This window comes from Drosophila obscura, unplaced genomic scaffold (assembly GCF_018151105.1).
Source record: "Drosophila obscura isolate BZ-5 IFL unplaced genomic scaffold, ASM1815110v1 contig_36, whole genome shotgun sequence".
NCBI classification, from domain to species: domain Eukaryota; kingdom Metazoa; phylum Arthropoda; class Insecta; order Diptera; family Drosophilidae; genus Drosophila; species Drosophila obscura.
This window is the reverse complement of record NW_024542824.1, coordinates 320,674-343,974: the sequence shown is the minus strand read 5'-3', so window position 1 is coordinate 343,974 and position 23,301 is coordinate 320,674. Positions and strand designations below refer to the sequence as shown.

Here is a 23,301-nt window from a genome sequence, read left to right as displayed (position 1 = left end):
CCCTAGAGACCCTGTCAAAGGAACTACTGGATGCGTACCACGCATCATGCCCACCCTCGAGAACGAAAAAGAGGACCAAACCACTCTGGTGGAACCGGGACTTATCGCTTCAAAGAAACAACCTCAAAGAATTCTTCAAAATCGCCAAACAGGCGAACGAGGCAATACAAAACCCTACTCAGGGAGTACAAGAAGGAAATACGCAGGGCACAAAGAAACACGTGGAGGAACTTCTGCTCCAATATCGAGAAAGTCCCAGAAACGGCTAGACTCCGGAAGCTGCTATCAAAGCAACCTACCATACAGAGTCAGCTGAAGCGAGAAGATAGACAGTGGACTGAGGGCAGTGAAGAAGCCCTAACAGCACTAATGGAAGCTCACTTCCCAGGATGCACCGAGGTTGCTGACGCTACAACGCATCAGGACCTAGTAACTGAGGAAGAGCATCCCCCAACAGGTCTCATATCGTCTAAGAAAATCCAATGGGCTATAGACTTCTTTGCGGGTACAAAAGCACCTGGACTAGACGGTATATTCCCAGCCATGCTACAGGTGACCAAAGACGTGATCACCCCATGGCTCTCTGCAATATACTCAGCTTGCCTGAGCACAGGCTATATCCCTATCCAATGGAGGACCTCGAGGATTGTCTTCCTTCCAAAGGCAGGAAAGTGCAGCCATATGAGCCCCAAGGATTATAGACCGATAAGCCTTACATCCTTTCTACTCAAAACACTAGAAAAGCTGCTGGATCTACACATCAGGAATGATGTAGGGAGACTGATGTCAACCAACCAGCATGCCCACACCAAAGGGAAATCGGTAGAGACGGCACTGCACTCGCTAGTAGCCACCATCGAGAGAGCCCTCCATAATAAAAAGTATGCTCTAGGAGTGTTCGTAGACATATCCGGAGCATTCAACAACGTCACCACGAACGCTATTATGGACCGCCTAGAAGCGACCAACACACATCCCGCAATCAACCTCTGGATAAAGAACCTTCTAAGTTGCAGACGGGTGCAATCAGAGTGGGGCACCGCTTCCATGGTGAGGGGGGGCTCAAAGAGGCACACCACAAGGTGGGGTCCTGTCGCCCCTCCTGTGGAACCTGGTGGTCGACGACTTAATAAAGAGATTCGAGAGGAGAGCCCCAAAAATAACAGCCTATGCAGATGACATAAGCATAATTATTACGGGAGTATGTCCATCGACCCTCAGCTCCATAATGGAATCCACACTCAGGGAGATATGTGAGTGGGCAGGAAAAGTAGGACTCAGTATCAACGCGGACAAGAGATACAAGGTACCGGCATGGATCCCCTTGAAAATTGATAAAACCAGGCTGACCCCGAAAGCACAAGTCAAATACCTCGGCATAGTACTGGATAGCAAGCTGGCATGGAGGCCCAATGTAGTGGAAAGGGTGAAGAAGGCCACCATTGCGCTATACGCATCCAAGAAGATGCTTAGCAGCACGTGGGGCCTGTCACCCGCTCTAATGCACTGGATCTACATCTCGGTGGTGCGACCGACTCTGCTGTACGGAGTCTTAGTGTGGTGGCAAGCGACAGAAAAGAAGACGTACAATAAGCTTATGGAAAGGACCCAGCGGCCGGCACTGCTCTGCATTACGGGGGCGCTGAGGTCAACCCCAACAAAAGCTCTCGAAACCATAATCGGAATAGACCCCCTGGACATCCACGCTCAACTGACTGCAGGAAAGGCGGCACAACGCTTAGTAGCATCAGGCAATATGTCTCTACAAGGATTCGGGCACAGTTCAATTGGCCGAGACATGACCAGTATATCTGACTACATGATCCCCCAAACTGGCCTGGATGTAAAAACAACCTCATACATGGGGCCCGACGACTGGAAAAGGGGTCGGGACCAGACTCAACACCTCAACATCTACACTGACGGCTCCAAGATGGAAGGAGGAGTAGGAGCAGGCATATACTGTACAGACCCTGAGATAAGGCTGTCCTATAAGCTACCGGACCAATGCAGCATATTCCAGGCGGAAGTCTTCGCCATACGGAAAGCGGCAGAGGCTGCTCAGTGTACGGATCGTCCACACGACGTGATCAACCTGTTCGTGGACAGCCAGGCGGCGATAAGATCCATGCAGTCGTCGGCGGTCAGTTCCAGAAATGTCTTGGCAAGCAGGGAGGCACTAGATATCCTAAGCACGACAAAGTCAGTGCGGATGTACTGGGTTCCCAGCCACCAAGGCATCGATGGCAACGAGATGGCGGACGGTCTGGCTAAGGACGGCGTCGGGCTGGAAAACGACAGAACTGAGAACGTGCCTGTCTCCCTTAGAACGCTCCAAAGCGATTTAGAGAAACGGGCCGACACACAGGCAAGAAGCAGGTGGAGCAGAACCACCACCTGCAGAACCTCAAAAACCATGTGCAAGGAGCGCAACAGGAAACTCAGCCACTACATACTGCACCTCCCACGGAAGGACTGCAGAATGTTGGTGGGAATACTCACAGGTCACTGTCTGGCCGCGGCACATGCTGCCAAACTAGGCATCACCAACAGTGGCAACTGCAGGAAATGCGAGGAATCCGGGGCAACTGAAACCCTGGAACATCTCATCTGCAACTGCCCGGCTCTCTCAAGGGCTAGGAGAATATACCTGGGCGCCCCGGTACTGGCATCACTGGAAGATGCCTCCAAAAGGACGCCAGGGGAACTGCTAGCCTTTGCCAAAAACACCTCGATCCTTAGGGACTTCAAAACCTCATAAATACTTTCGAAAGGTTCATACACCCCCATCCGGACAACTAAGGGCCATATTGGCCTATGCGTGGCCCCGTGAGGGCCGTCTGGGTTAACCTAACCTAAGAGCGGAAGAGCGATCGCATCGTTGGCAGAAATTGCTGCAGAAGCGGTTATTGTTGACTCAGCTACAATGCTTTGCCGTTTGTTATTATGTCTCCCGTTACATGGGTGGACCTGACTTATTCGATAAGTGTATATTATGTAATATTAATTAATTCATAAATATGCGACTGAACATTCTCCCGGCCGTTGGACTGGTGTTCAACCATCGCCCAAGTCGACTGAAAAGCGGCGTGGAATGGGGATCGGGGGTAATGATCCGCGTGGCTCTGCTTGGTTGATTGTTGACGTGATCCGGTGTATCAGCTTTGGTCTGGCTTTGGTGCATCTAATACAGCTATGTATGATGCTTCTCGCCATCGTCTTGTCGTTGATAATCCAATATTGTTGTCTTGCAATTGCCCTTAATGCTTGGGCACCGCAATGCAGATTTTCCCCATGTAGTTCTCGCATAATCATTTTGACTATTGAGTCGTTGACTATTTTGACTATTGAGTACGGTAGCAGGGTTGGATGTTTTGTGTTGAACGGAATTAGAGCTTCTTCTAGTCTTCCGGAAACTTGGATGAGCTCATCATCTGCTATTATGGGCCCCACGTTGGGCGCTAGTCTGATGAAATTGATCCTCGGGATTTATCCACACTTGTCGGTACATTTTCTCGATGTCCGCTGTAGCGGACTGTCGTAGCTTTGTGCTGGTGCTCTCAGGTTTGAGTACACAGTGGTGTGGTATGAAGTAGTGCCTCTCCGGCACTTGTGATACTGGGACCATCTTCATGTGTCCAAGGTCTTCATATTCATTCATGAATTCCACGTAGCCTTTCCAGGTGTCAGGTGAAATCCGTCGCTCTAATGCCAGGAATCTTTTCGTTGCAGTTTCCAAAGACCCCCCCAGGGCTGAAGAGTGTTCGGAAAATGGGAGTTTTACTATACTGTTTGTAAGTTCTCTATAAAGTGAGCTTCGCAATTTGCTTCGATTGGCGTTTGGTATGGCGTTTATTTGGTATGTTCAAGTTCATTTCATCGAGTGCCTGCGCTGGTTGATCAGTAATTATCTGAGGTAGTACGAATGTTTCAATTCTTTGCGTAAATCCGCCGTGAAGGGATTTTATTAGAACATTTACTCTTGCTCTGCTGGTATTTGACTGACCTCCAATTCCTTCCATGCCTAATGTTGTATCGTTAAGTTTTACTGACAACATTGATGCCATTCGTTCAGAGCTCAGGTAAATCTGTGATCCTGAATACAGCAAAGTTCTGAAATTGGCTCTCTGTCCATTGTTTGCTTCTATTGCTACTTTTGCTGTAGCTAGTACATTGTAATGATTGTTACTTGCTGCGCCAACCGTCGGTGCTCTTGGCTCTGTACTTGGTATGTCCAAGAGCAGCAGTGTATTGTGTTTTTTGTCGCACTTGAAACATGTCCGACCTGGGCATGCATTTGTTTTGTGGCTTGTTTTAAAACAGTTGACACACAATTTCTGCTTTTGTACCCAATTAAGTCGTTCTGATGGTGATTTGGAGTGAAACTCATCGCTTCCGTAGAGCCAATGGCTTGCACATGTTGTGCTTTTGGCTCTTTCCTTGACATTTGTGTCTTTTGCCTGCTCCTAGAACTCGAACTCTTTGTTCTAGGAACTGAAGCATTGTGTCCAAGGCCTGTATTTCCTTTGAGCTTCCCAATGATTTCTCGTACAAGGCTCTGTTAGTGACATCCAGCTTATTTTTTATGACGGCAATCAATATTGGATCTCAGGTGGATATATTGATGCCCAATCCCTTTAATGATGCCAGGGATTCGATAGTTGTAACGTACAACTCTTTTAATGACTTGGAGTCGTCATTAACTTTTATAATTTAGGAAGCGTTTCAATACCGTGCTAGCGACGTCTCTGGGATTGTTGTATGTATCAATCAGAATTTCCCAGGCGCTCACATAATTTTCTTCTTTTAGATCGATATGTCGGATCAATCTTTCTGCCTCTCCTCTACCACATCTTCCATACTGTGGGCATGTTTGTTTCATATATCATACATGAAAACAGGTCATAAAACTGGGACCATTTTAGTATGTCCCCATCAAACTTTGGAATGTTGATGCGTGGAAGCTGCACGTCATTATTGTTTGATGTGGCTGGTTTTGCCAATGCTCTTTGTACCTCTTTTTCCAGGGTCAGATAGGCTTCCATGTTGTATCCTCCTTCTTCTGGGCTATCATAATCCTCGTGGATAGTAAAATGGACTTCTTGTGCTTGAGTCCATAGTAATTATATCAAATCACTTGATGTACGTCCTCCCGCCTCTGAGAATTGTCTCAGAATGCGTTTTATGGACTCTACTATGGCCTTTTGTCGGCAAAATAGTGAAGGCAATTTTCTGTAAGCTTCCGTTGGATGCTGGCTCCGATCATTCGATTGTTGTTAGACATATTGACCCACATGAGCACTTGATGCCTGATTTAGCTTGTCCATGCTTTCAGTAAAAATCGCAACGTACGTTTTTAGTGTTTTACGCAAGTCCTCACGAAATTTAACGTAGTGGTCGGTCTTATATGCCTTTGATATCTTGGTGTCGATTTCGTTAAATCTATTCCATGCATCCTCGAGACCCGCCTTTTTTGATTGGAAGTACGTTATATGTTGCTTCCTTTCTGGAGAGTCTTTTTTGAAGTTCCTAATTATCTTCGAAATTTAATCTCCAATTTCTTGCTGCTCATTTAATGCCTCTGTGGCGGCAGCGTGTTCCTCCTTGTGGGAATCCATTTCGCCTCTTAGTTATACTTTGACCCGTTGGGAGTATTTTATTCGCTTTTCAGCTGGATACGCTCCTATTCGCAACCGATGTTGGTCAAAGTAAAAGTACAGATGACGTACTGAATGGAGGTTTTGTGCTGGTGAAACGCACTTGTGATCTTCATATTATTAATCGTAGATCTTGTTGGCTGATGATCTGAAAGTGACATTTCTGCCAAATTGTTCTGCTTATTGGTAGGAGATTCTACCGTAAGTATGTGGCTTGCTGCCAGTTTGTGTTGAAGAGTCTGACTTCTTCAGTGTGATCTGCAGGTTTTCCTGCGTCGGGGTCATCTTATGTTAATGTTTTTTTTTGTATTCATATATTTTAAGTTTAAACTTTAGCGTGGCTTACACCTAGTAACAATAACAATAACAGTAAGGGGTGTCGGACAGGGGGGTGATGGGGGGTAGGGGTAGGGGTCGTGCGTCGAGCGGTACTGCCGCAAGGCATTGCTTTGCCGCCGCGAGGACACCTACTCCGTCCGTTCCTTCCGCCTTCTCTCCAGGGACCTTCGTTCTCATCACGCTACAGGCGAACACCGTGGCCGCTTCTCAAACTCTTGGCTCAGCCAACATCAGCGGCACCACTTTCCGCGCTTATTCTTGTCCCTGCAGCGGCTTCCAACTCCTGCCGCTCGTAGCCGAACCTGTGGAACTCAAAAAGAACGTGCTGAGCGTCTTCCACTATACCAGTGCCACACTCTGGACACCAATAGCTGCGGAAACAGCCGTGCCCGCTCAGAGCCTGGGTGAGGTAGAAATCTACCTGCCCGTGCTTCCGATCCACCCAGCACGCTATGCGCGGGATGAGGGTGTGCGTCCTTCCTTCCTCTCCAGTATCAGCTTACCGAGAGGGATTTGCCCGGCGATGACCAGCGCTGCTTCGTCCGAGATGGTTCTGAAGGAGCACGTGATTCTGATGGCGCATATCCTTTACGTGGCCTCCAGCCTTCGCATATAACTCTTTACCTTTGCTGCCTCCGCCCACACTGGCGCGGCGTAAAGCATTTGCGACGTCACGACGCTCGTCAGCAGCTTCCGCGTTGCCTGCTTTGGGCCTCTGGTGTTTAGGAGAGAGCGATCCTGCTGTCCCGCTGGCCTTTCAGTGGCCGTATTCCAGGTGCTCCTGCACTCTGGCTGTCTCGACCGCTTTTCGGCTCGATATGAGCACCGCCTCCGTCTTTTGAGCCGCCAGCTCTAGTCCTGCGACCTCCAGCCACGACTCAACGAAGTGGATAGCCTCGTTGGCGATTTTCTCCACCGCGGCGAGTTCCTTTGCGACTAGTGGTGGTCGTCGTCCGCGAAGCCTACCATGCTTGTACCGATTGGCATCGGAAGCCTCAACACTCCATCGTACATAGCGTTCCAGAGACTTCATATGCCCTGGAACCCAAACTCGTGTCCATCGTCAGCACCCTGGCACTGAAATAGCTGTAGGCTATGTTCAGCAGGTAACCCGGGATGTTGAAGCCTCTCAGGGCCTCCAGCGTTCGGCTCCAGTCGGCCGAGTTGAAGGCGTTCCTGATGTCTAGTGTCACCACTAGACAAGAGGACTTGGTCCAACCTTTCCACCTGGTTCCTGCGGTAGCCTCCTTTGCCGTTCCGACGACCTTCGAGATAGCGTCCAGCGTTGACCTTCCCTTCCTGAAGCCGTATTGGTCCGGGGAGAGACCGCCAGCAGCTTCGATAGCTGCACTCATCTTCGTTGCGATCACTCTCTCGAAGACCTTCCCAATTGTGTCCAGGAGGCAGATGGGCCTGTACGAGGAAGCCTCTCCTGGAGGCTTGCCCGGCATGGCCAGCAAAAGCAGCCGTTGCCTTTTCCACCTCTCGGGGAAAGTACCCTTCTGCAGACACTGGTTAAAAAGCCCAGCAACTTCCATCGGAAGCAACGATAGTGCCAGCTTCAGCGCTCTGTTGGGAATCGCATCAGGGCCCGGTGCCTTCTTGGGCTTAAGGTGTCTGCCCGCCTGTACCTCGTACCTCCTCTACCGTGACCTCGGAGATCTCTTCTAGGCCAATCTCGGGCCGTGGAAGACTCTCAACCTGTTGTCCTCGCGGGAACAGGGCGCTGACTATCCCCTCCAGTACCACGGGATCAGTTGGGGCTTTGCCGCCCGCGTTGAGCCTCTTCATTTTGTAGGCGCATCCCAAGGGATCTGCTTCGGCTGCGTCGCACAGCCTGAGGAAGCACTCCCGTTTGCTGTCCCTGATGGTGTTCTTCAGCTCTTTCCGCGCTGCTTTGTAGCGCTCGATGCAGAGGTCTAGGCGCGAAGTGTCCCTGGCACGTTGCCTTCTGGCGCGGAGGCACGTTCTGCGGAGCGCGACTTGGTGTCGCGCATCTGTGGCGCCTCCGCTCCGCATAGCCGCAGGGGCGCTTTGCCAGAGCGGTCCGTGGCCCATTCGCTGCTGCTGCCCACCCTATAGGGCTCGCTGAGGATTGCCACCTCCGAACCCAGTTCGCGCACCGTCTGCGCCAGGAGATCCTGCGCAGCTCTGCAGTGATTCAAGTTGAGTTGAATCACCTGCATTTTGGTCTGGAATTTCCGACCCCGCTGCTTGAGGCTGGACAGCTTCTGCCTGACCTCCTTCTTGCCAGCTGCTGAGCAGATGAAGCACGATGGCTCATTGCTGCACTCGGCTGCCTTGTGCCCCTGCTCTCCGCATTTGATGCAGCAGCCGCTCCTATCCACTGTGCTCTTGCAGTTACCCGCAATGTGCCCGGGTTCCAGGCATCGGTAGCACCTTGGGAGACCTTCTCTCTCCCGGATCCTGCAGACGGTCCAACCGATCCGCACCTCACTGCGCTGTAGGACGGCTTTGTCCAAGGAGAAAGGCAAGCTGACCACTGCCAACTGTGACTGCGTACTCACTCGTCCCTCCTCGGTTCCAAATTGGCTCGCGATAGTGGCGCAGATCTCCCGCTCCGTCGCGAGGGAGTCGAGATCGCGTATCTCCAGCACTACCACCTTGTTATCCTCCGTCATGGCACGCACTGACGCTACATCGCCGAGGACCCGCGCGATGCTCTGCGCACTATCTTTGGCCACCTCCAGCAGAAGATTGCCGTTGATGGTACGACGTACCTTGCTGACGCAGCTTCCCAGGTCCGACAGCTGCTTGTCCTCCCTCCTAGTCACCATGGCCAGTACCTCGCTGTATGGCTTGCCGCCTGCCTGCACCACGATCGCGTCTGGGCGTGCGCGGCTTGCAGACCTCGGCTTTTTGGCTACCACGTTCCATCCGCTCTCCGGGTTCTCTGGGCTCTCGGGGTTCCTAGCAACGCTGTGAGTCGCGTCCTCTTCCTCCACGGCCGGCTGGCTCAGCCTTCGCCACGGCTCCGTCTGCGCTGCGGCCTCCTTGGTCCAGACTTTCATCGTCTGCTGCTCCTTATCAGCGCTCTGTGTGCTCTGTGAGCATTTCGGGCACATGAATTCGGCGTTGTGGCCTTCCTGCCTGCCGCCTTCGCCCTTTGCGGCTGCTCGCCACGCCTCGAGGATGCTCGAGTGAAGCACCTCCATGCGCACAAACGTCGCCCTCGTGGGGATGGTGATGTGGCGCGAAGCCTTGTCCATCATTTTGGTGGGCACCTCCTGCAATAGTTCCCCCAACTCCACGAGGTTTTAAAGGCAGGTTGCCTCCTGGGATGCCTTGCTCTTTTTGGGCGGCGTCGTTCTCTGCGAGCTTGCCGGGCTGGCAGGTTCCCTCGTCCTCTTAGGGGTCTCCCTAGGGTCCGGGTCCGTGTGTTTGTGTGTGTGTGTGTGATTTGGTATGCATACGGTACATAAACCGTTTACAAATTCGTCGTCGAAACTAGAACTTGAACCAGTTGGACTGCGGAGAGGGTTTCCTACGTCGAGCGAATGAGGGTCTGAAGACACGGCGACAGCCTCTGTTGATTGCAGTTGTAGAGAATGAGTGAACAGGCAGTGATGGTACTGTTTCTGATACTGATTTTATTCAACAAACTTAAATTCTATTTATAGGTAACAAAAGGTACAGAAAGTGCTGAGTCTAGTAAGAATATGGTAAAAGGGAATTGGAATTAATATTGAATTAATTTGGATTTAATATGATATTGTGTTATTGGGAAATTGTGATATTCAGCAATTGCACCATTGCTATTGCCCTCTGAAGAGCGATCGCATCGTTGGCAGAAATTGCTGCACAAGCGGTTATTGTTAACCCAGCTACAATGCTTTGCCGTTTGTTATTATGTCTCCCGTTACATGGGTGGACCTGACTTATTCGATAAGTGTATATTATGTAATATTAATTAATTCATAAAAATGCGACTGAACACAGTCTGACCTTACAATTTATGTAGAATTTTAAAAGATTTTACATTTTAAATATTTTTTCTACATTTGTTGTCTACATATATAATGTATATTCTACATCTAACATGTAGACTCTACATGTACCATTTAGAGTCTACATCTTCACCGCCAGCGGGCGCTCGCGTACATAACTAAGCAGAGTGTGTAGGCGGCGGGGGAAGCAACTGTAAATTAATTTCTTCATTCTGGCTATAATTATGACCCAATCTGATTTAGATTCAGGGGGCGGGGCGCAATTTTGAAATACACTTGTAGCAGGGTGATATAACATGAGTCTGGAAACACGGTCATCAAGGCGAACGGACGGACATGGCTATATCGACTCGGCTATTGATGCTGATCAAGAATATATATACTTTATGGGGTCGGAAACGTTTCCGACTTAAGCAGCGCTCCAACACAAGAGTCTTCGTCACCAATAACGCGATAGCGACAGCGTTCTCAACATATGCAACGCAAAGGCAGAATGTTATGACAATATCGAATGAATGGTCCAGCGCTAATTCCGACAATAAAGCAAAGCAAACACAAGAATTAAAAATAAATAAATAAAAAAGCTGGTTTGGCTGTGACGCCAAATATCAAATATTTTCGCTGCTGGCTAATAATGCAAAAGATTAGCTTACCGAAGCTTGACTAGAGACCCAAAAGAAGATAAGGCCATTTACATATGTACATCCAGAAGAAGAGCTGCAGCGAGCTAGTTAAGAATGTTATTCAATTTATTAAAAATAACAACTTTCATGATGGCAGTATAAGGCATACAACCAGACGTACTCCTGCTGGAAAATGTTTTTTCACCAAGACAAAAACAAAATTTTATTAATAGAAATAAGAAGCCGCAACAACTCTTTCAAGTCGAGCTCACTATAATGTCATCTTGGTAAAGTAGGAACGTCTTCCAGTGTAGTCCTTTTGGCACCCGCTCAATTAATAGCTCAAGGTGGTTGCGCATCTCTTCGCATTGCATTTCCGGGTGTGAAAAAAACGCGTTGACCGTTTTCAAGATGAACAGCTAAATGAACTACAGTTGGATGCCTATCATGGATCGGGAATGATAATATGCGCCATACTGCTTCATTTGAACTGATGTATCTGCCCATTTGAAATTGAGTGATTTAATCGGTAACATTAGCAACTGCTCCAAAAACAGCCATATCACTGCCCTTGTTGATGTATTTGCAAATGTATTTAATAGATTTAATAGATAACCCAATGATTATCAATCTCCAAATCTTGATTTTAAACTCTCAAAGTTACCGAATGGCCATTATCTTCAGTTGATCGACGCCGATATTCGGGATATCCATCGTTGCCCGTCAACGTCTCCTGTATCGGAGACCAAATTTTTTGGAAAAAGTTTGGAGCATTTCCATTCAACCATACAGGGTGAATTTAAATTCAACGCACCACATGATCCGTGAATCATATTTTTGGTGACCACTTCAAACAATTCAGGATCCACTGTCGGATCTGGAATTTCTGCCGAAATCACATCGTCAATTTGATTCGGCCTTATTTTTTCAATCAGCCAAATGCCATTCAATCGAATACATCCAACATTGAACAGACAATTAAATCCATGAGTGATTTCAATTTTTGTCTAAAAACACGTGCTAAAATATCATGGCGATCTTTCGATGTTTGGCCAACAAACAATAATTCCGAGATTTCTTCCCATTGCGGATTACACGTGAAGGTGATGAAGAGGTCTGGTCGACCATAACGGCGAACATATGACATCGCATCTTGCGCGTACTCAAACATATGACGTGGACTTCCAACATACGATGACGGTAATATTATCATAGTTCCAACGTTTTGTGCATTACCATCGTTGTTAATGGCATCACGCAAATGAACATACTCTTCGGAACGTAATTTGGCTTGGTTTAATCGAAGAAAATTTAACCGTTCCGATTCAATTTTTGAATACATGTCAACAATATACTGGTGGAAAAGTGCTCTACACCTCAATATGTGGCTGTCTTGATTTTGCCGTATCTGCAGCCTGTATGCGTAATAGCTCATAGCACTAACTTTCTTTGTTCCTTCTCGACCGTTTACTGGATTTATCATTTTAATGTGGAAATTATAGCCATCTTGTCCGCTCCAAAAAAATATGGGATATTGTAGTGCATCATAATAGCGATGAGTCTCGGATACACGTTCAAGTTGTTCATTTCTACGATGAAGCACAATATCACGATTATTAAATTGCTCACCAACTATGACTATTGCCACTTCGTCAACTGTTTGTGCATTGAAACGCCTTGCATGTTCGCCAACCGGTGTTTTATCAGCTCGAATAACAATTTTATGATCGTCAGATGGCATTCGATCAAGCGATGTTTTGAAAACCTGAACCAATTCGTTGTGCTCATGGAACATATTTTGCAAATCGAAAATAATTTGTCTCCGCGTGTTGGTGATAATGGCACACCGACGATCGGTTTCGTCTTCCGCGTTCCCGATCAAATATAATTTGAAAAATTGGTGGTCTGCGTTGTCGAAAGGTAACAAAGAGCCAGATCGATGGTATATTTGACCTTGAATCTGAATAAAATATATGATAGAATGAGCAAAAACGTACAATTTGCATAAACAAAACTATTTAATTACCTTGAACGGCCATGAAGTTGTCTCTTATAATATTTTTGGCGCCAAAAGATGTCATTTGAAAACTCGAATTATACTTTCGTATATTGTTCAAAAAATGATTGGACTCAGGTGTGAATCCATTAAGTAATGTGCTCAATGGTTGTGGTGGGCTGCTTAATTCAGACAATTTCAGTTTACCACACGCACAGCACATCCCATCTTCTTCACCTTTAAATTTTAATGCCTGACAATGGCGACAACGGTCGTTCATTTGACCAATTATAATTTGCCTATGAGAAGCGTAATTGGTGACACTAATGTACGCGAACGCGTCGATTTTGATTTTTGCAATTTTTTCAAAAAACAAATTTTCACACAAAAAGTGTAGAACAAATTTGTTCTACAGAATGACACAAAATGAAATGAAGTAGGCGTTCAAACACACATTTTTAGACCAAATTTGAGATTTTTTTTTTTGATTAATTTTTAATTTTTGTGGAACCTATTTATAGAAAAGTGAAAACTTTTGTAAAAAAAGAATGACGCATACCCTGGCTATCATTTAAAAAAAACCGCATGCAATTTGATGCACGCGTTGCGGAGAAATGAAATGAAATAGTCGTTCAAACACACACTTTTGGACCAAATTTAAGATTTTTTTGATTCATTTTTAATTCTTGAGGAACCTATTTATAGAAAAGTACAAATTTGTTTGTGCAAATCAGGTCACAATCTCTGGCTATCATTTTAAAAAAACAGCATGCAATTTGGTGCACGCGTTGCGGAGATAGCCGCTTACACACATATTTTTTTCTACAAATTTATAGTATAGATGTATATTCTACATCTAACATGTAGATTGTATATGTACCATTTAGATTCTACATCTCCTCCGCTGGGAGTTGCTCGCGCACTGAACGCGGCAGAGTGTGCGAGCGAGAAAGAGAATCAGTAGCGAATCTCGTGCAGGGGGTGGTGGGGAAAGCAACTGAAAATTAATTTCTTCATTCTGGCTATAATTATGATCCGATCTGATTCAGATTCGGCAGTCTGGTAGATATGGGCATTCTCTACGATACTGCGTTTTTAGTTTTATCGTATCTTTAAAAATGTGCCTGCCACAGATTTTCGTCCTTTGTGTGGGCGGGGCGAAATTTTGAAATACACTTGTAGCAGTGTGATATCACATGAGTCTGGAAACCAAATTTGTTTGCCCTAGCTCTTATAGTCTCTGAGATCTAGGCGCTCAACAAGACGTACAGACGGACAGACGGACAGACGGACAGACAGACAGACGGACAGACCAAAGACAATATAAGTATAAGATGCGTAACGCCATACGAAATTTCTGCACACGAATTTTTGAGGCTGGCTCTAGAGCTGGCTCCAGGCTCTCTTGAAATTTTTTAGAGAGAGAGAGCGCTCTAGAGCCAGCCGCTCTCTTGTATGCATACAGCATACGAAGGCACACGAAGTTGGTTCTTTGCCGATGCGACAGCCGAGCCGAGTCGTCGCGACGACTGTATGTGTGCACATGCATACGTTTTTTACAGCGCTGTCGAAATATACCCTTCACTTTATAAGTGTAAGTTAATTTTGCAAGACGCTTACCACCCCAATATTAAAAAACTGTTATATTGTATATGTATATCCCTCCAACGATAATTTATTTTAAGATGGTATATTCGATAATGATGATCGGATATACATATATAAAAATACATAATATATTTAATACATGACTTCACATTGGAATAATTGCCATTAGGGTATTCAAGATGCGACGTATTCAACGCCGGTATATAATTTCGTTTCTCAACTCATAAAAAGGTTTCCGTCTCGAAAATCGTCCGCTGAGCACAAGTACGCACACATACGCACTTGCTGTTCTGTGTGTACTTACACATGCAAGCGGATTCTATTTTTAGATTCGTACGCTCTCAAATTTGTGCGAGCGAGATGGCGCGAATTTCGTCGCTGGCCGAAAAATTGTCTTGCATATGGCAATTGAAATGTATGAGCGTTACGCATGTTATACTTATATTGTCTTTGGACAGACAGACATGGCTCTATCGACTCGGCTATTGAAGCTGATCAAGAATATATATTCTGTATGGGGTCGGAAACGTTTCATTCTCTGCGTTACACACATCCACTTTTGCCACAAATCTAATATTCCTCTTAACTCTTTTTCTCGGTCACCCACTTCTTGGGATATTTCGCAACCACTCAGCCTCGAACTATCGACCTACCATTCAGCTATCACCTTCTGCGATGCAGAGTAAGCAAAACCGCATTTTTAAACCCAATTCCCAACTGCAGCCCGCACCTACTGCGATGCAGTCTCAGCAAAACACTTCCTCAACAACACTGACCCATAGCCAATTGTCAACGAAGCACCAAGCTTCGACCCACTTCCACTCCCCACAATTATTGTCACCCAATAAGCATAAGTTAACAATAAACAATTATTTCCGGATCTCAGGTGCGATCGCCAGCTGCTTAAAAAGTCCAAGCTCGGCCAAATCAGCAGGCGGTCCATCAGCCCGAACACAAGACACTGCACTAGACAGTCACAAACCCAAGACACTGCACTGGGCAGTCCATCAGCCCAAACACACAAGACACTGCACTAGGCAGTCAAAAACTCAAGACACTACCTTGGCAGTCCACCAGCCTACAGCACTACTAGCAAGACCAGCAGGTCTCGAATTGTAAAAAAGTAAAACGAATAAAGGCATTAATAATAACCAAAAAACACAAAAGTTACCGCGTCATCAATTCTCCCACCTTGCCTACTGCTCTTCCGGACATTTCAAGGCCAGGGCTTAACTTTTGTGAAAAAAGCGCTATCTCTAAAAAAGAATTAAAACAAATACCAATTTTCAAAAATTATTGAAAAAAATGTTCTGTCATAATAAAAACGAGAAGGAACGTGTGAGTCGTTTCTGGGGACACGACTCTACTTATACCCGTACTCAGTCAGTATATACATTATTGAGCTTATGATTTTTTAGAATTTTAGAATTAAAAAAAAAAAATTTTACATTTTATATTTTTTTGCTACATCTGCTATCTACATCTCATCTACAATGTATATTCTACATCTAACATGTAGATTGTACATGTTCCATTCATATTCTACATCTCCTCCGCTAGGGGTTGCTCGCGCACTGAACGCGGCAGAGTGTGCGAGCGAGAAGGAAAATGAGTTGCGTTGTCGTGCGCGGGATGGGGAGGTGAAGCAACTGAAAATTAATTTCTTCATTCTGGCTATAATTATGATCCGATCTGATTGAGATTCGGCAATCTGGTAGATATGGTCATTCTCTACGATACTGCGTTTTTAGTTTTATCGTATCTATAAAAATGTGCCTGCTACAGATTTTCGTCTTTTGTGTGGGCGGAAGGGGGCGGGGCGAAATTTTGAAATACACTTGTAGCAGTGGGATATCACATAAGTCTGGAAACCAAATTTGGTTGCCCTAGCTCTTATAGTCTCTGAGATCTAGGCGCTCAACAAGACAGACAGACGGACAGACGGACAGACAGACATGGCTATATCGACTCGGCTATTGATGCTGATCAAGAATATATATACTTTATGGGGTCGGAAACGTTTCCTTCTCTGCGTTACACACATCCACTTTTACCACAAATCTAATATACCCCTTAACTCTTTTTGAGTACGGGTATAAAAAGCACCTAATCTATCACAAAAAGTCCGCTTGGCTCGAAAAAAAAAGTTAAATTTGGTCGAGTAGTGTTATGTATCTGATAAGATAGATTTTTGAAAGCTCTGGAAATTTGTTCATTACATGAGTGCATTTATTTTATCCAATGCGCTCATAAAAGTTTTGAATTTTGCAACCTCTTGTCGGCTGAAGCTTTCGCACTGCGCCACGTTGCCATTATCTTCTTGGGAAAACTCTCTCAAAACTCTGCGATTTACTGACCGCAAAGCTCGCGCGACTGTCAAAATGGACAAAATCACGCGACTGAGAGCTTATCCTTCGAAAACAGAACTTTTGTTATTCACAAATAAGTAAAAAGTATTTAATTTTTAGGGTTGCCAGAAAGTTCAATGGGAGACTGAATTTAAAAGAATGTGTAAAGAACGTCACGATAGCCCTCCACTTTCAAAAACGTATAATGCAATGGATATATCTTGCAACAGCTAGTCCAATACTTCATTACGGAGATACATTGTGGTGTATTCAAATCATCCAAAGCGCTCATATTATTTTTGACTTTTGCCAAATCCTTTAAAAATCTCGTTGCCACACTCGAACAAAAGTCAAGATTTCTTCTTATACCACACAGACGCTTTCGCGTCGCCGTCATCGTTCTTGATCATTACGTTTAGTATCATTGTTTCTCGTCGTTTTCTAGGACTCATTATTGCACGTCGTTCATGGTAATTGTATACAAGGCTTCACACCAACCCAGCCGTCAGCTATTCGGGTGATACATGGGGACTAACGGATGAAGGTCTGTCTCGCCATAACTGTACCCTCGGACTAGGGGGAGCTCGGTGCTGTACATGCGAACTCTGGCTACCTGCCGACCTCCAGTTTAACTTAGGTTTCCCGGGGCAAGCGGACTATGACTCTGGTGACTATCCACTTCCCGCCGACTCGTGGAAACAACATGCCAAGATCTAAAAATTGCCAACAAAAACAAAAACCAACTGCAGAGCCGGAGAAGATCCTGAAGGTTCTGCAGGTCTGCAACCCCCACTTTCCTAAAGCCGATTGGAAGGTGGCCAAGGTGGATGAGGTTACTGGACAGAGGTGCCAGATAATCCTCGTCCCTAATGAGGAGTCTCTCGAGCTCCTGAAAAAGTCAGACGGAATACCGGAAGGTGACCATAGCCCCCTACAAATCCGACTCTAAGGGCAGGCAAGCAGAGATCCAGCCTGATCTTGACCTGTCAGAGGTCCCGGAAGCGGAAAGCAAACCGCGGCGTCGGACGTAGCTTCGGAGATGTCGGACGACATCTTGGACCACTACGAGTCGGATGCAGGCGACCTAACCAGGGGAAAGACATGGAGTCCTCCGAGAGAGATGCCGACGACAAAATGGTGGAGGTGAGACTCAGGAATGTACTTGTATTTATTTAATAAGGTTCAACTATGAGCAGTTAAACTAACAAATTATAACGTAATATGAAAAGGAAAAGAACATGGATTATCAGACTATAGATATTATCCTGACCTAATGGGACTAATTTATTGGCGCTAAGGTCCAGCTCACAGCAATTTGTGGTCAGGAAATAGCCTATAGCCTATTAAGTTAAGATACTTAATTTTAGTTGTTTGTTAACAAAGATTTTACCTTAATAGAACTAGTGTCGAAGGAAAACAGATGGAAGAAGGTATTGTAGTTACGGCAAAAGGCTACGGAAAGATTCATGGTCAGAGTAATTAGAAAGACAGAGTTGAAGATGAAGCGGAAATAAATGCCTAGTCGGGCGAGAAGGGACAGAAATGCTAAGAAGGCTACTGAGGGCAGTGGAATCAACCTCACCAGCGAGAAGTTTGTGAAGAAAAAAGCACTCAATGGCAAATCCTACGGCTTTCAAGAGAGCGGATATCGAGGAGCCGGAGCCTACTCTCATAAGAAGGAAGATGTCTAGAGGGGTCCCAATTTGCACGAAGTGCAAAAAGGATAAACTGTTTTTGAACGGACTCAATCATATCCTGATATTTTTGATAATGCGGAGACCAAACGCAGGAACCGTATTCAAGGATAGGCCGGACAAGGGATACATATAAAAGTTTAGTGGTATAGGGGTCGGTGAACTCCATAGACCATATTTTGATAAAGCTCAGGACGCCTCTGGCTTTATTCGAAATAGCGGATATGTGTGAGTTATAACACAGATTAGGTACAAAGATAATTCCCAAGTCCGTAATTTTGCAAAGGCGGTTTAAGGAACAGTTATGGATATTATATTCTAAGAGGAAGGGCTTGCTGCGATGGAATGTCATGACGTTACATTTGGAAATGTTAAGGGGAAGAATGTTTATTAAGCACCAGTTGTTGAGGGCGTCAAGATCAGATTGGAGACATAACGGGGACATGGGGTCGCTATAGGAGAAACATAACTTCACATCGTCCGCATACATAAGTTCTCGGGAATGAGTTAAGACTTGGGGAAGATCATTAATGAACAAATTAAACAACAAAGGGCCAAGACGGCTACCTTGAGGTACCCCCGACGAAACAGAGAGAAAGAGAGTTATTAAAACAGACACGCTGAGATCGATTACAAAGGTATGCAATCAACCAGAAAAGAAGTTTAGGCGGAAACCCATGGAGAGATAATTTATGAATAAGCAGATTATGATTCACTGAATCAAAGGCTTTACTAAAGTCAGTATAGACTAAGTCAGTTTGCGACTGCTTAGCGAAACCCTTATGCATGAAAGTGGAGAATTCCAGGAGGTTAGACGAAATAGACCGACGTTTTACAAATCCATGCTGCGATTCAGAGAATAATGAACAACAAAAGTGTTGGAGCTGTGAAGTAATTATTTTTTCGAAGAGTTTGGGAATTGCGGATAAATTGGAGATCCCACGGTAATTTGAAACATCCGATTTAGAGCCCTTTTTATGAATGGGTATAATATATGACCATGAGACCATGAGATATTAGGTAGGTTAAAGTCTCCAAGGACTATAAGACGATCAGAGTCATTAAGTTGGGACGCAATAGACTGAAGATGGGAAAAGTGAAGCATATAAGTGGAGAATTCGGAGGACGGCGGAATGTAAGAGCAGGATATAAAGAGCTTAGAAGAGGGCCAGCAAAGCTTAACAACAATAATTTCAATGTTGTTAAGCCCTTTGACGTGAACGATTTGGGAAGCTATGTTCGAACGAACAGCAATCAGGACTCCGCCGCAACGAGATGGACGATCATACCTATATATATTAAATTTGTTAATAAGAATCTCGGAGTCATAATTAGAGAAGTTGAGCCAGGTTTCAGAAAAAGCGATTACATCAGTCCCGAAAGATGCACCGTCAGTATATAGCTTGTTAAGCTTACTGCCCAAGCCACCAACATTCTGATAGGTTATCTTAAGGGAAAGAGGAGAAATTTGTTTTTTGAGGCCGAGGGTAATGCTGCCGGAGATGGAGTTGGATGGACAGAAGTTAAAGCAGTCGGATATGGAGTTGGAAGGACACCCACTCGTCGTTCCGGGCTAGAGGGACGATTGGTAAACACATGACAGATAGTATGTTCAGGCCAGAAAGAGGGGTCGAGCACACTACTGACATGTTTGTCAGGAACAAGTATTTTGAAGGAAGATATGTTGCGTTTAACTTTAAAGTTAAAAGTTTAAAGTTAGTGACAACAAGACCTGAGGAATCATCAATGTCAAGCTCAGAAAAGATAAAGTCCCTGACCAGTACATCCGTAGCCGATGCCATCAGTCGAGAAACGAAAATAGATTTTAGTGGGGCGACAGCAGTTAGGATAGAAGGTGGGATGATAGAACTATTGGGTAGAACCGGCAGACCAGATTCAACCCGAAGGGCAGAATCGGCAGATGATGGGTCATATTCTGGGTTGACGATGGATGCCGAGGCAGACGGAGCCTCCACATCCATGGCACCGAAGCTCCAGCGCCAGAATCATCATTAACATCCCGTCCAGGAACTGCAAGGAAAACACCATTATTGCCAGTGGGCAGACTGTTGTTACTTTTCTTTCTCTTAGGCGACTCAGTCAAAATTTTAAGATTTTTGAAATAAGACTGCATAGAAAGATACTTTTCATGGAACAGTCGGAATCCAGAGTTGACGGCCGCGAAATCATTATGAGTTTGTCGCATAAAAACTCGCATGTCGCTTTCAATCTGCCTGCAGTCCCAGCAAGTCCAGTTAAGGCCACAGTGAGACTTAATTAAGTCGACCACGCGTCCACCAATTTTGCCGAGGTCAGCGCATACCGTATGTGCCATGTTGTCACACAGTCAGCAGTAGGTGAAAATTTGCTTTACGGCTACCGAGCGGCACTTTTTGGTACAGCAAGTACTCATTATAAGACTCATTATAGACCGAAAGAAAAAGAAAAATAGATGGGGAAAAGGTAGCAATCAAGTCGGTGTTTATGGTAAAGCTGTCTCACACGCTTGAACACTCAGATAAACGCACAAACAATAACAAAGATCGAAAAACAACAAGCGTTCGACGGTGGCCGCTTGAAGCGGAGTTAGCAATCAAAGCTTAAGCACAGAGAAACGAGATAAACACAGATCTTTAGGCAGGCACGAAGAGGCGACGAACAGAGAGCGTCAGTGCAAGTATGTATGAAGAAACGGTAAGAACGGAGATAGAACGGAGTAGAGAGTGGCTCAGAGAGAGTGCATCGAGCAAACGTTAACAACAACAAAGCTGTGAATACGAATGCAAGGAAGAAAAGAAAAAGAGCGATTGAATTTAAATATGAAATTAAAACACAAAAATACGCTAACTAAACGAGCACAGGTAGTGGACAGATTGCACGGTCAGTTTACAACACAGGGTACACTAATAACACACAATTATATTCAATTAAGCGTCGAAAATAAAACTTTGTTGGAGGAACGAAGTAGAACACGACCATCTGCCACGATCGGACTCTATTCGCATATATTCTATTCTATCCCCCTATAGTTCGCTGCATCAGTGACATTGCCTTTTTTGTGTATCGGGTAAATAATGCTTTGCCGAAAGCTTTCTGGGACATTCTCTGCATTCCAAATTGTGTTGAATACCTTCGTAAGACAACGTGTTTTAGGAATTCTGCTGGTATCCGGTCGATTCCGGGGGCTTTACAGTTTTTGCTCTTGTTCACTGCTGCCTTGACTTCCCACTGCGATATTTCCTGGTCTAGCTCTCTATTTACGGTGTATGGCGAAGCAAAATAGTGCTGTATCGCTTGGCTGTGCTGTAGGGGTAGATTTTTTAAATGCTGCGCTAAGCTGTCCGGTTCAACTCTGATTTGCATGCTCCTGTTGATCCCATTCAACCTCCTGACAAACTCCCAGGGCCAGCTTGTTTTCTTGCTGCTGTTGGCTAAGGTCTCTGTCAATATAGACTGAACTACCCGCTAGCTTTTTTCCATTTTTTAATACCTCATTTATCGCTGAAGCATTCTCCATTTCCACCAGCACTCCCATCTTATTGTTTCGTTGGTAGAGCACTCGGGTTTCTCGTACTGATGCGTTCGTGATCGCCATTTTACCCCGTAGCAATTTTCGACTCTCTCCTTTGGGGAATCTTCCTTCTCTAGGCCTTTGAAAATTAGGTTCCGGGCCTTGCTGCTTTGCTCCAGTCTGCTAAGCCACGCCTGGCTTTGTTTTTGTTGCTCCCGCATCAATTTTCACTCAAGAGTCACTTTTACCCACTTTCCATGAGAATTTCCAGTTTTCAGCGTTTGCAACCTGTATTTTTATTTGCTGATATACGTCAGTGGCCCTTCCGTCACGGTCTGGTATCAAATGCCTGGTTAGTGAGCCTCTTTCTTTATCTGTTGCGCATCAGCTGGCGTTCCGTGTTGTTGCAGGTGTCTCACAATCTGATCATGGGCCGGAGCACGTCACGAAGCACGTCTGAACGGTAGGCGGTACGGTACGAGCCATTTTTATATATATGTATATAGATAACGGATTAAAGTCTCAAAAGGATTTTCGTCCCCTAACCCCAATTTCGGTAAATAAATTTCAGGCAATAATAAATTTCAGCAAACCCGTTTCTTATGACAACGCATTCTGAATAACCTAACGACAATTACTAGTATGTGAAGTCATATATCTTCACATTATATTCATACATTCTATATTTTAAAAACAAACTAAACATATGATATATATAAACAACTAGCAGACCTTCGCGCTTCGCTGCTAACTGAGCTGCGAACTAAATGAATTTATTTTTTATGAATTCATCGCTAATTTTTTTTTTTCAAAACTACAACGATATCACTGAATCTGTTGGATTTTGGATTTTTTTTAGCTGAATACGGTTAACCGATTTTAAGTTCCACTATACGTTTTCCACTATATGTAAGGGAAGTGCCTTAATTTTGGATATAACGGTATATCGCGAAAACTCGATCTGATAGGAAAAAACCAAGTACAGGGTTGGATTCAGCGTCAGTGGCCCCGATTACCTTAAAACCAACATTCAGTTCTTAATCAACAAAACCCTTGTTCCCTTGCGTAATCAAGAACAACAAATATACTTACACAAATTGCAATTTTTTCAGAACACACTTTTCAAACAAAAAGGTATAAAAGCAAAATCTATCATAAAATGTTCTGTTTCACAGAATGACTTAAAATGAAATGAAATAGACATTTTTAGACCAAATTTGAGATTTTTTGGATACATTTTTAATGTTCGTAGAACCTATTTATAGAAAAGTAAAAACTTTTGTATAGAAACAATGCCACATTCTCTGGCTATCATTTAAAAAAATCAACATGCAAATTGGTGCACGCTTTGCGGAGAAATTAAATGAAATAGGCGTTTAAACACACACTTTTGGACCAAATTTAAGATTTTTTTGATTAATTTGCAATCCATGCTACATTCTCTGGCTATCATTTGGTGCTCACGTTCCGGAGATAGCCGCTTACATACAAATTTATAGATTATAGATTATAAATACAAAAAATTGTATTTCGTTACGCATCTTATTGTTATATTGT

The 23,301-nt window shown here is 44.8% G+C and overlaps 1 protein-coding gene and 1 long non-coding RNA gene across 12 annotated transcripts in view; both read right to left on the bottom strand.

Annotated features, from left to right (window-relative positions):
* Positions 1–23,301, bottom strand: part of LOC111081473 (proton-associated sugar transporter A) — a 235,664-nt gene that overhangs the window by 137,244 nt on the left and 75,119 nt on the right. Inside the window, exons 3-4 of one of the 9 annotated variants that reach the window (XM_041594725.1) lie at positions 10,618–10,691; positions 10,354–10,490 (exon numbers count right to left, since the gene is read on the bottom strand). The exons of the other annotated variants lie outside the window; for them this stretch is intronic. Of the exons in view, the coding sequence (XP_041450659.1) occupies positions 10,461–10,490; positions 10,618–10,691 (104 nt within the window). The 3' untranslated portion in view covers positions 10,354–10,460. Of the gene's footprint in view, positions 1–10,353; positions 10,491–10,617; positions 10,692–23,301 lie in introns of those variants that run through there. 9 annotated transcript variants of the gene reach the window in all.
* On the bottom strand, positions 10,715–12,934 carry LOC121404697. 3 transcript variants are annotated; one of them, XR_005968146.1, is made up of 3 exons: positions 12,614–12,934; positions 11,252–12,547; positions 10,715–11,157 (listed from the first exon to the last, which is right to left on the bottom strand). It is a non-coding gene; the product is annotated as an uncharacterized LOC121404697 (long non-coding RNA). The 3 variants fall into 3 exon arrangements; XR_005968145.1 differs by having other exon boundaries at positions 10,716–11,320; positions 11,402–12,547; positions 12,614–12,932; XR_005968144.1 differs by having other exon boundaries at positions 10,726–10,773; positions 10,860–12,547; positions 12,614–12,931.